The 11,679-nt window shown below is 45.0% G+C and overlaps 1 protein-coding gene across 1 annotated transcript in view; it reads right to left on the bottom strand.

The window, feature by feature from the left end:
* Nucleotides 1-6,715: 6,715 nt before the first annotated feature.
* LOC122550430 (protocadherin-20) overlaps nucleotides 6,716-11,679 on the bottom strand; it is an 8,013-nt gene continuing 3,049 nt past the window's right edge. The window contains exons 2-3 of the mRNA XM_043691159.1: nucleotides 8,128-11,161; nucleotides 6,716-7,673 (exon numbers count right to left, since the gene is read on the bottom strand). Of these exons, the coding sequence (XP_043547094.1) occupies nucleotides 8,507-11,161 (2,655 nt within the window). The 3' untranslated portion in view covers nucleotides 6,716-7,673; nucleotides 8,128-8,506. The remainder of the gene's footprint in view (nucleotides 7,674-8,127; nucleotides 11,162-11,679) is intronic.

Raw genomic sequence — 11,679 nt, 5'->3', positions numbered from 1 at the left:
TCCACAAATATCAGCCAACTCCCCGCTCGACAACTTAAGACTGTAAAGCTCTGTGACATTCTCCAACTGACAATATTTTCATTTTATGTTGCTGGAATTATGTTTTGACCGTGTACTCAACACGAGTTTGGGATTGTAATCCCTGGATTTTCAAATTCAGTTTATTATTATTCATTTCCATCAATATTTTGTAATAAGTAAAACAAAATCTAAGAGAAAGCAGTGGCCAACAGAGAAAAGAGTTTTACTGATAGGAAGATGTCTTTAATAAGACTAATTGCTCTTTGTACAGTTTTACACTGTTATCAATTATAGACATTGTCAAGAATGACTAAAGCATGACAAAGGACATTTATAAGAATGAAAAGCAATCCTATTGAAACATTAAAATTTCTTAGGGATTTGATAGGGTTGACATAGAAAGACTACTTCCCCTTGTGGAAGAGTTTCAGACCAGAGGGCATAACCTCAGAATAAGGTGACACACATCTAAGACACATATAAGGAGCAATTTTGTATCTCAGAAAGTAATGGCTCTGTGAAATTCTTTACCACAGAGGGCTGGAGAAGTTGTGTCATTATGTATATTCAAGGCTGAGACAGACAGATTAATAATCAATAATGGAATCAAGGATTGTAGGAAAAAGGCAGGAAAGTAGAGTTGAAGCTGATCAGATAAGCATGATGTTATTGATGGCAGATCACAGAATCATAGAGCCACAAAGCATGGAGACAGACCCTTCGGCTCAACTTGTCCATACCAACCAGACATCCCAATTTGACCTGCTCCTATTAGCTAGCATTTGTCCCACATCCTCTAAACCCTTCCAATTCATATCAAATTTGATGAGCTGGATGGTCTACTTTCGCTCCTATGTTTTGTAGTCCTGAAGGTTTTGTAGAGCAGTGATATTGTACCTCAGTACAAAGTCAGAAAGTCGAGGTACAGGTTGCATTCAGGATATCTGGATCAGTGGTGCTGGAAGAGCACAGCAATTCAGGCAGCATCCGAGGACAGGCAAAATCGACGTTTCGGGCAAAAGCCCTTCATCAGGAATAAAGGCAGAGAGCCTGAAGGGGGGAGAGATAAGCTAGAGGAGGGTGGGGGTGGGGAGAGAGTAGCGTAGAGTACAATAGGTCAGTGGGGAAGGAGATGAAGGTGATAGGTCAGGGAGGAGAGGGTGGAGTGGATAGGTGGAAAAGGAGCTGGGCAGGTCGGACAAGTCCGGACAGGTCAGGGGATCGAGTTGCTGGAGGTTACCGCATCGGGAGCAACGGATACAGTAGATGATATTAGTGGATGTGCAGGTAAAATTTTGATGGATGTGGAAGGCTCCTTTAGGGTCTTGGATGGAGGTGAGGGAGGAGGTGTGGGCGCAGGTTTTACAGTTCCTGCGGTGGCAGGGGAAAGTGCCAGGATGGGAGGGTGGGTCGTAGGGGGGCGTGGACCTGACCAGGTAGTCACAGAGTGAATGGTCTTTGCGGAAGGTGGAAAGGGGTGGGGAGGGAAATATGTCCCTGGTGGTGGCGTCTTTTTGGAGGTGGTGGAAATGTCGGCAGATGATTTGTTTTATGCGGAGGTTTGTGGGTTGGAAGGTGAGCACCAGGGGCGTTCTTTCCTTGTTGCGGTTGGAGGGGTTGGGTCTGAGGGTGGAGGTGCGGGATGTGGACGAGATGCGTTGGAGGGCATCTTTGACCACGTGGGAAGGGAAATTGCGGTCTGTAAAGAAGGAGGCCATCTGGTGTGTTCTATGGTGGAACCGCTCCTCCTGGGAGCAGATACGGCGGAGGAATTGGGAATACGGGATGGCATTTTTTCAGGAGGTAGGGTGGGAAGAGGTGTAATCCAGGTAGCTGTGGGAGTTGGTGGGTTTGTAGAAGATGTCAGTGTCAAGTCGGTCGTCACTGATGGAGATGGAGAGGTCCAGGAAGGGGAGGGAGGTGTCAGATGGTCCAGGTAAATTTAAGGTCAGGGTGGAATGTGTTGGTGAAGTTGATGAATTGCTCAACCTCCTCGCGGGAGCACGAGGTGGCGCCAATGCAGTCATCAATGTAGCGGAGGAAGAGGTGGGGAGTGGTGCCGGTGTAATTACGGAAGATCAACTGCTCTACGTAGCCAACAAAGAGACAGGCATAGCTGGGGCCCATACGTGTGCCCATGGCTACCCCTTTGGTCTGGAGGAAGTGGGAGGATTCAAAGGAGAAATTGTTAAGGGTGAGGACCAGTTCGGCCAAACGAATAAGAGTGTCGGTGGAGGGGTACTGTTGGGAACGTCTGGAGAGAGGATATGGCAGCCTTTAAGGCTCACATGGGAGGTGAAGGTCAAGTGGTATCGTCACTGGGCTATTGATCCTGAGATCCAGGTAATACCCTGGAGACCTGGGTTCAAACCCTGCTGTAGCAGATGGTGGATTGTGAATTCAATAACAACCTGAAATTAAAGTCGAATGATAATTGTGAAACTGTTGATTATTGGAAATGACTCATCAGGTTCAACAGTGCCCTTTAGGGAGGGAACCTGCTGTCCTTACCTGGTCTGGCCTATATGTGACTCCAGACCCACAACACTATGATTCACTCCTAACTGCCCTCTGGGCAATGAGGGATGGGCAATAAATGCTGGCCTAGCTAATAACACCTCCATCCCCTGGATGAACATAAAAACAGAATTAGAGTGTTGCTGAAAAAGCACACCAGGTCAAACAGCACCTGAGGAGCAGGAAAGTTGATGTTTCGGGCAAAAGCCCTTCATCAGGAACTTTTGCCTGAAACGTCAATTTTCCTGCTCCTCGGATGCTGCCTGACCTGCTGTGCTTTTCCAGCACCACTCTAATCTTGACCCTAATCTCCAGCATCTGCAGCACCCACTTTCACCTGAATATAAAAACACTCAGGGCTGTGTCCTAACACACCACAAAAAAGGCTGTTTCGGTTTGAAAGTGAACTGTTCTCAAAATGATGAGTCAATTTTTTGTATGCAGAAGTTTTAATGGCACTTATTTTTGGTTGATCACAAAAGCAATTAAATTTCTTTGAAGGGTCACTGTCTCTCCCTCAGGTACTATCTGGAAGTCTTAATCCCTGAAATGGCACATTAACACCCCACCCCCATCCAGAGGAGGTAGAAAATAATTCAATGTGTCTTTGAAATATGATCTTTTCACTTTCCCCTTATCATTTAACCAACAGCAGGTAAAAAGTGTGTATATCCCAACTGCGTGAAACAACACAAAGTAAATGATGAAGTGGAAGGGTAGGCAGAGACACAAGGTGGAATTCCTGTGCCTGAATTATGGGATATCGAATCATGAATAACTATCATATTGTTCCCTTCTGTACTTCAATAGTTTCACTTACACAGAGTCAGCAGTTTCGTGCTTATAACACCAGCACTCATATGCAAACCTGGCAATCAGAAAGCTTTCCTTTCTGAATATTGCCCAACTGGTTTTTTTGGATTCTTCATTAACCCACTCAGCAAATCATTTTTCCAAGCACATTCACAGCAAATCGCCAACTGAATGGAGCTTTGAAATTCTGATTAAAGTCAATATACGTGAACTTTGCGTGGATTTGTTAATCATGTGGTAGGGATGCGGAAATGTGTTTTACGTATCTTTCAATGTTTAAACACTAAACAAAAAAAAACAAGAAATGTAGATGCTGGAAATCAGAAATAAAAACAGGAATTGCTGGAAAAATTCAGCAAGTCTTGCAGCACCTGTGAAGAGAAATCAGAATTAATGTTTCACGTCCAGTAACCCTTCCTCAGAACTCTGCTTTCTCTCCACAAATACTGCCAGATCTGCTGAGTTTTTCCAGCTATTTCTGTTATTGTTTCTTTAGATGTTTATGTTGAGAGATGTAAAGCACACAGCTGGCCAATACACACTGTCACAAAACCTGCCCAAAACTTCTAAATTCATATGAATAGTGTCTATTCGCGTGTTTCAGTAATAGTTGTGTGCAATCGGTTACTTTCCTTGCATTTATCTTTGTCAAAATGTGATTATAACTAAATGATGATGAATGCTTCTTTAAAAGTTGTATTTCAGTGAGGTGTCATAATTAATGACTGACAGCATATTTTTCCATCGTCTTCATTTTACTTCGTCTCTTGTTAACTACTTTAAGGCAAATCGATCAGTTCTTTATTTTAGTCACATCTCCATTTGGTCTGTTGTGAAAATGTCCCTGACCACCAATCACATCTGATGGGATCTACTTTTGTTCATTCAACCTGCTGGATTCCTACTAATCAACCACAAAGTGAATCAGCAAAATCCACTTAAACCTACATTATCTTCTAATTAGATTACTTACAGTGTGGAAACAAGCCCTTCAGCCCAACAAGTCCACACCAACCCTCTGAAGAGCAACCCACCAAGACCCATTCCCTTACATATACCTCTTCACCTCACACTATGGGCAATTTAGCATGGCCAATTCACCTGACCTGCACATCTTTGGACTGTGGGAGAAAACCCACACAGAGAATGTGCAAACTCTATACAGACAGTTGCCTGAGGCGGGAATTGAACCCAGGTCTCTGGCGCTGTGAGGCAGCAGTGCTAACCACTGAGCCACCGTGCCGATTATTTACAATAATCTACTTTCATGGTGGCCCAAATGTCAGAGGAGTCTGCTTTATCAAAGAAAGGTTATCTCTGCTGCCAATGCAGGAATATTATAGAATCCTACAACACAAAAGGAGGCCATTCAGCCTCCATTATATCTGTACCTGTCCTTTGAACCAGGGACAGTATCTATTTAATACACTCTTTGCTCTTAGTTGGCAGCAGAGAGGCACAGGAGGAAATTGCTGGATTCAAACATCTTCTGTTATTCTCTTCTCTCTCACACCATGAATGAGTAAGTGCTGGAGGAGCATTAAGAGGTCATGTGCAGTGGTAGGTTCCTGACCTATGACCGGGAAGGTTGAGCTTGCTGTTCCAGATATGTGTTAGAACATGTCTGAATAGGTTGATTAAAAACATCGATATATTCAATTTCCTTTTGAAACTTGCAATTGAATCTTGTTTTCATCACTCTCACAGGCAGTGCGTTTCAGATCATAAATTGCCACATAAAAATTCTCACCTTCCCCCATTTCTATCACCAATTGCCTTATTCTGTGTTCTTTGTATGTCAACCTTTCTACCAGAAAGTTATTCTTCTCAAGATTGTTCATAACGTTGAACACTTCTGTTAAATTGTCTCTTAACCTTTTTGTTTTAAAGAAAGGTCCTAGCTTCTCCTTACTCTACATAACGGCAAACGCTCACATGATAAGGCTGTTCTACACCCCTCCAATCTTGATAAAGGGCTGATAACAAGGGATGAAATATCATTAAGGATTATTGGATTGGCCTGCTGCTGTACGCTGCCTTCAATGATCACTATGGATACACCAACTCACTATCTGACTTTTACTTGTTTGTAAAGTTGGTCATTGCATGAAATTTCATTCCTTTTCATGAATATTGTTATGAAAATGCAAATTATTACTGTCTAGTTCCTTTAACAGGAATTCTAACATGCCAAATAGTTCATTTGAACTGGTCTGCAAAGATATTGACAGTTTACGGGACAGGAAGCTTACAGCATGACATTGTACATCAATCCTGAGAAACAATGGATAATGGGGTAAAAAATGGTTTCTTTTTAAATTGAAGTAAATTAAACAATTATCAAGCTAGAAATTATGAAAGTCTCAAAAACTGCAGTTGCCAAAACACTATTGGTTTCATGCAAATTGAAAACATACAAAGCTTTCCACTGTGAATGTGATTTCTTTAGAGAACGGGATTGTCATTCATGATTTTGTAGAATTTTGAGTGATTTGTAATTAGAGACGAAAGTCTCTTTTGTGTATGAAAGGTTTGAAATAGTAATCCCAAATATTCAAACTTAGTATAGTTTTCATGACCATTACTGATATATTCTATAAAACATTATTTTTTATACTTGTATTGAGTATCATGAATATTAAAATGTTAGGAATGCTCTGAAGGAATGCAAAATGTTGCTAGAAATTAGATGGAGAATATCATTGTTACATTTATAAAATAGCAATTTGAGGGAGCATAGAACGTACAAAGTTTGCCATATATCTGGCTAAATAATAAGCCAGATTCTGTGATAAAACCATAAAAAATAGGAACAAGAGTAGACAGTCCAACCCCTGCAGTCTTCTCTGACATTCAATAGGATCATACAACATGGTCTGTTGTTGTAGTGCACAAGATGCAACTTACACACACTTGGATAGTTTACTTATACAGACAGAGTTCCACATCCCTTAAGGTTGGTTTTTCAAGAGACAAATGAAGCAGTAGTGGCTTCCACTTTTTGATAGTAATGCATTTCAATGTTAAAGTTGTAAAGTATTTGAATTAGAATTCCTACAGTGTGGAAACAGGCCCTTCAGCCCAATAAGTCCACACTAATCCACCAAAGAGTAACCCATCCCCCTACCCTATATTTACTCTAAGTAACCTACGCTATGGACAACTTAGCACTGCCCATTCACTTGGCTTGCACATCCTTTTGGATCGTGGGAGAAAATCAGATCACTCTGAGAAAACCCACACAGCCACTAGGATAACATGCAAACTCCACACAGTTGCCTGAGGCTGGAATTGAACCCATGTCCCTGGCACTGGGAGACAACAGTGCTAACCACTGAGCTACCATGCTGCCTATTTTGAGACTACTCAAAGATTTTGTTAAAAGTCTGTCAATACACCCAAAACAAAAGTAATACCTGACCTTGTGGTAAACCCAGAGCAATGTGATGCCATGTGTCTTTATTGCATTTGAGAGAAACATTAGTATCTGACTATGGCCAAAACATTTTTGCATCAGTATGAACGTAGAAATACAGCTACAGCTGGATAATTAAAATCCTGATGGAAAGGAAGTTTCCCTATCTGAGTCATTAATTTTTCAAATTCGGGTTAAACTATTTTGGTTAAGCCATCACTGAGATTTACATTGCAAATAAGTGCTGTTCATCGTATAAGTGTAGCATCTAGTATACATCATGCATTAATACAAAACGTTGATTATAATTTCACATATTTAAAACTAGCAGTGCTGGAGAAAAGGTTTGGCTTCTCAACAACTGCTTGCTTCAAGTTTTTCATTGTTTTTAAATTACAAACATCTCTTTATATCATTTCTAAAACACAACATATACAAGCTCCAAAAGAAAACCTATTGAGTTGCTGGACATGTGAAAAAGAAAAAGAATACTGACTTTTTTTACACAGTTTAATTAAATCAGAGATATCATTTCAAAAATAAATAGCCATTTACAAAGAATTTTCATTTTGCTGCAGAACTTATATAAACAAGCTCAAAAATTAAGTAATTTACAGAAATATTATTTTTTCATAATCTTGTCAAATAATTGTATACTGTATAAATTGTAATCCCATATTCCAGATGGATGAAAATCAAGCAAGATCAATTAATTGCTTATTTCAAGTTGCTTGAGATGTTTTTGTCCGGTGACAGTCTCTCAAGTTCAGTAATGTTCATACAGTGTCAGAAAGTGACGTGAAGAAGTGACATTCTTAGGGTCACATCTGGTGAAGTTACACATGCATTACCGCTGTGTTATTTGATCTATGTAGCTTCACTCAATAGTTTCTGATTTGAAGGCAACCTGAAATGACAGACAGCAGGTTAAATATTCCTCAAAAGTAAAACAATGAATTGATGTTTTATTTAAAAGATATCTTAAATAAATCACTTTGCAGCTCCTTTTCTTTGAGAAGCATAAATCACTCTTAGCTCCCACCAATGTTTAGTAAAGTGACACAAAAGGCTGTTGGTATTAAAACTAAATACAGAAGAACACATTGACAGAATACATTACAAGAATACCAATATTGAACTGGGTTGATCAACCAGCTGACCATTAACTATTCTATAATGCAAGTTTCTCATCAATTTTACTTTTCACTTATCAAATGTAAAGCTCTAATAGACAGAGTTACTCATTTGAACTCAATAGCAGCATACCTTTTAAAATAGTATTTTATGAGTTAATACAATCTGAAAGTCATCTCATTATTGAAATCAAATGCAATTCTCAAACATAGATGTTGCAGGTTTACCTTATTTGCTTGGGTCTCTTGGTCAGCCAAAGATGGAAGCAGTGATTGTCTTGGATTTTCTGTTTCATTTCTCGAGAGTTCAAGGTCCAGCCATGTTGCTTTTATGAAATGAAATCTTGGGATCAATCACAGACCCAGGTGTGCAAATTTATGCTTTTTAACAAAATATTCAGTTTTATAAAGAAAACGTTAGTCTTACTCCAAATTATATAATTTTGATCTGTAAACAATACTCTTTATTATTCAAAAGCTAATCAGTTTGGAACACTGCAACTTAGAAGTTCTTCATACCAAACACATTTGAAACACAGAATGTTGGTAACTTCAAAGTACTGTCTGGGTATTTGGTGTAAACAGTTGATCAGTTATATCATACCACTCATAGATCTAAATCATTAAATGACTTTTTCTCCAATGAAAATGAAGCCAATGTCTTCTTTAGTGGGATCTCAACCTCTGCCACACCATAAGCTTTTCTTCTGTGTTTCTTTCTTCGAAATGAAATGTAGCAGACCAATGCAAAAGCTAAGGCAAAGAGTCCAAAGCATAAAGCTGACAATGCTATCAAGACAGTCTCGCATGGAAACACATCTAGTTTTGTTTGAAAAGGGTCAGTTCTTGTCTCTGGTAGACTCTCCTCTATCCTGATGCCAGGATCTTTCCTCAGTAGATTTTCTATGTAGCTCTCGTTGCTCAATGTTTCATTGACGAAAAGGTTAACTATAACAGTGCTGTGAAGTGGCTCTGGATATCCATGATCACTGACTTTGACCAGCAGTCTATACAATCCATAATCATTCTTCACCAAAGCTTCATGCAACGTGATGTTGCCGGTGCCTGCATCAATGACAAAAGTCTCTGGACGGGGTCCTCTGTGACCAATGATGCTGTAAGCAATGACAGCATTCATTCCTGTGTCTTTATCAACAGCATACACTTCAGTAATGGAAGAGCCAGGAACCGTGGATGGGAGGACGAGAAGGAAAGAGAGGTTAGACTGAGGGAACAAGACTAATGGTGGGTTATCATTGACATCTATCAGAAGCACTGTCACTTTAGCAACAGCAGAAAGAGCAGGTTCTCCTCCATCTGTAGCTTGAATCCAAAGAATATAGGAGCTCTGCTGTTCCCTGTCCAAAGGCACACTTGCCATGAGGTTTCCCTTGCCTGTGTCTATCACAAAGTGCTCACTGCCATTAAGGATAGACAAGGCGACCCAGCCATTGGTCCCAGCATCAGGATCCATAACCCCAATCACACCAATCTCACTAAAACTCGGGTAGTCTTCAGGGACAAAGAAGTTGAAGTCTTTGTTGATGAACCTGGGGCTGTTGTCATTGACATCCAGGACGGTGATGATCACGGTGGCGGTAGATTCCAGGGACGGTGTCCCACCATCGATAGCTCTGATGGTGAGTCTGTACCTGTCGTGTTCCTCTCGGTCTAAGCTGGTGGATACAGAGAGGGTCCCGCTGAGTGGGTCCACACTGAAGACCGGAGGTACCCCAGGGCTGAGCATGTAGGTGATGTTACCCATCTCTCCGCTGTCAGCGTCTGTGGCTTTCAGTCTGGCGAGGCGGCAGTTCGGGAGGTTGTTCTCCTCCACCAAGAGCTGTACTGAGGGGCTGCTGAACACCGGCGCGTTGTCGTTCTCGTCGATGAGTTGGATTTGGAGGTGGACCCTGCTGGCTAGCCCGTCTGCGTTCTCCCCCACCACTGTGACCTGGTAACGCCGCTGGAGCTCATAGTCCAGGGGCTGCCCGGTCTCCAGGAGGTACTCACCGGGGAGGTCCTGGTACCGGGACAGGCGGAAAGCCGCCGCTGCCTCCCCTCTGTGCAGGTAGCAGCGGACCGGCTCCCGGTCCCCGGTAACGGTGAAGAAGGCCAAGGGGGTCCGGGGGGGCTCACTCTCCTTCAGGTAAAGCACGCCGTCCGCCTGCAGGGCGATGTACCGGGGGCTGAGCACCGGGGGTCCGGTAACCCCCACCGGGATAACGTTCAGGCTGACGGTGAGGGCGACCGGGGCGCAGCCGGTGCCGGTAGCCAGCACGGTGAGCCGGTGTAAGCGGGCACTGCCCTCCCGGATGGGGGCGGCCAGGCGGATGGTACCGGAGACCGGATCCAGGCGGAACAGGCGGCTGGAGCTCCCGGGGACCCGCTCCCCGTACGAGTAGACGACCCGGGCGTTGTATCCGAGGTCGGGGTCCTGGGCATGCAGCCGGGTGACGGTGCTGCCCACCGAGATGTTGGAGAACACGCTGAGGCGGAGCTCGCTCTGCGGGAACTCGGGGCAGTGGTCGTTAACGTCGCTCACCGACACCGTTACCGTGGCCGTCCCCGACAGGCTCGGGCTGCCCCGGTCCTCGGCCACCAGCTCCATCACATACCGATCCCGGGACTCCCGGTCCAGCGGCGCCGCCAGGACCAGGAAAGGAGCCGGCTTCCCCGGCACCGCGCCGTCCTCCTGGGCCAGAGAGAAGGCGCCGGAGTAGGCGGCGGGGCCCGTCCCCTGCAGCCGGTAGCGGAGCATCCCGTTGAGGCCGGGCTCCGGGTCCTCGGCCGCCGGTTCCAGAGGGTAGCGGGAGCCCGGCTCCGCGTTCTCCGGTACCGAGAGGCCGAGGCTGGAGGCGGGGAACCGCGGCGCCTGGTCGTTAACATCCTCGACCCGGAGCCGGAGCTTGAGGAGGCGGAACAGGCGGGGGGGCAGCAGCAGGACATCGAGCAGCAGCCAGCACGGTTCCGCCAGGCTCCCGGTACCGGGATCCGGGCACAGCTCCTCCCGGTCCAGCACCGCCGCCGACGTCCGCAGTTCCCCGGTCTCCCGGTTCAGGTCCACGAAGCGGCCGGAGCCCGCCGCCGACGCCAGGTTATAGGTGACTCCCGGCTCGCTCCGGTTCAGCCTCAGGTCGGTGGCCAGGTTACCGATGTAGGTGCCCGCCGGTGACTCCTCCCGGACCCGGTAAAGCAGCTCGGCGGCCCGGCCCGTGCCCGGTAAGACCAGCAACAGCAACAACAGCAGCAGCGGCGGCGGCTCCTGCAGAAAGGAAACTCGGTCAGAGAGTTCACACAGAACCGGCGCTGGACACAGTCTGCAACCCCGACCCAGCTCACACTCACTCACACAGAGACACACTCACACAGAGACACACTCACACAGAGACACACTCACAGACACAACACACACAGGAACCGGCGCTGGACACAGTCTGCAACCCCGACCCAGCTCACACTCACTCACACAGAGACACACAGACACACACACACACTCACACAGACACACTCACACAGAACCGGCGCTGGACACAGTCTGCAACCCCGACCCAGCTCACACTCACTCACACAGAGACACACAGACACACACACACACTCACACAGACACACTCACACAGAACCGGCGCTGGACACAGTCTGCAACCCCGACCCAGCTCACACTCACTCACACAGAGACACACAGACACACACACACACTCACACAGACACACTCACACAGAACCGGCGCTGGACACAGTCTGCAACCCCGACCCAGCTCACACTCACTCACACAGAGACACA

Source organism: Chiloscyllium plagiosum, chromosome 6, assembly GCF_004010195.1.
Source record: "Chiloscyllium plagiosum isolate BGI_BamShark_2017 chromosome 6, ASM401019v2, whole genome shotgun sequence".
Taxonomy (NCBI): domain Eukaryota; kingdom Metazoa; phylum Chordata; class Chondrichthyes; order Orectolobiformes; family Hemiscylliidae; genus Chiloscyllium; species Chiloscyllium plagiosum.
Note: the sequence above shows the minus strand (reverse complement) of the source record. Positions and strands in the feature narration are given on the sequence as shown.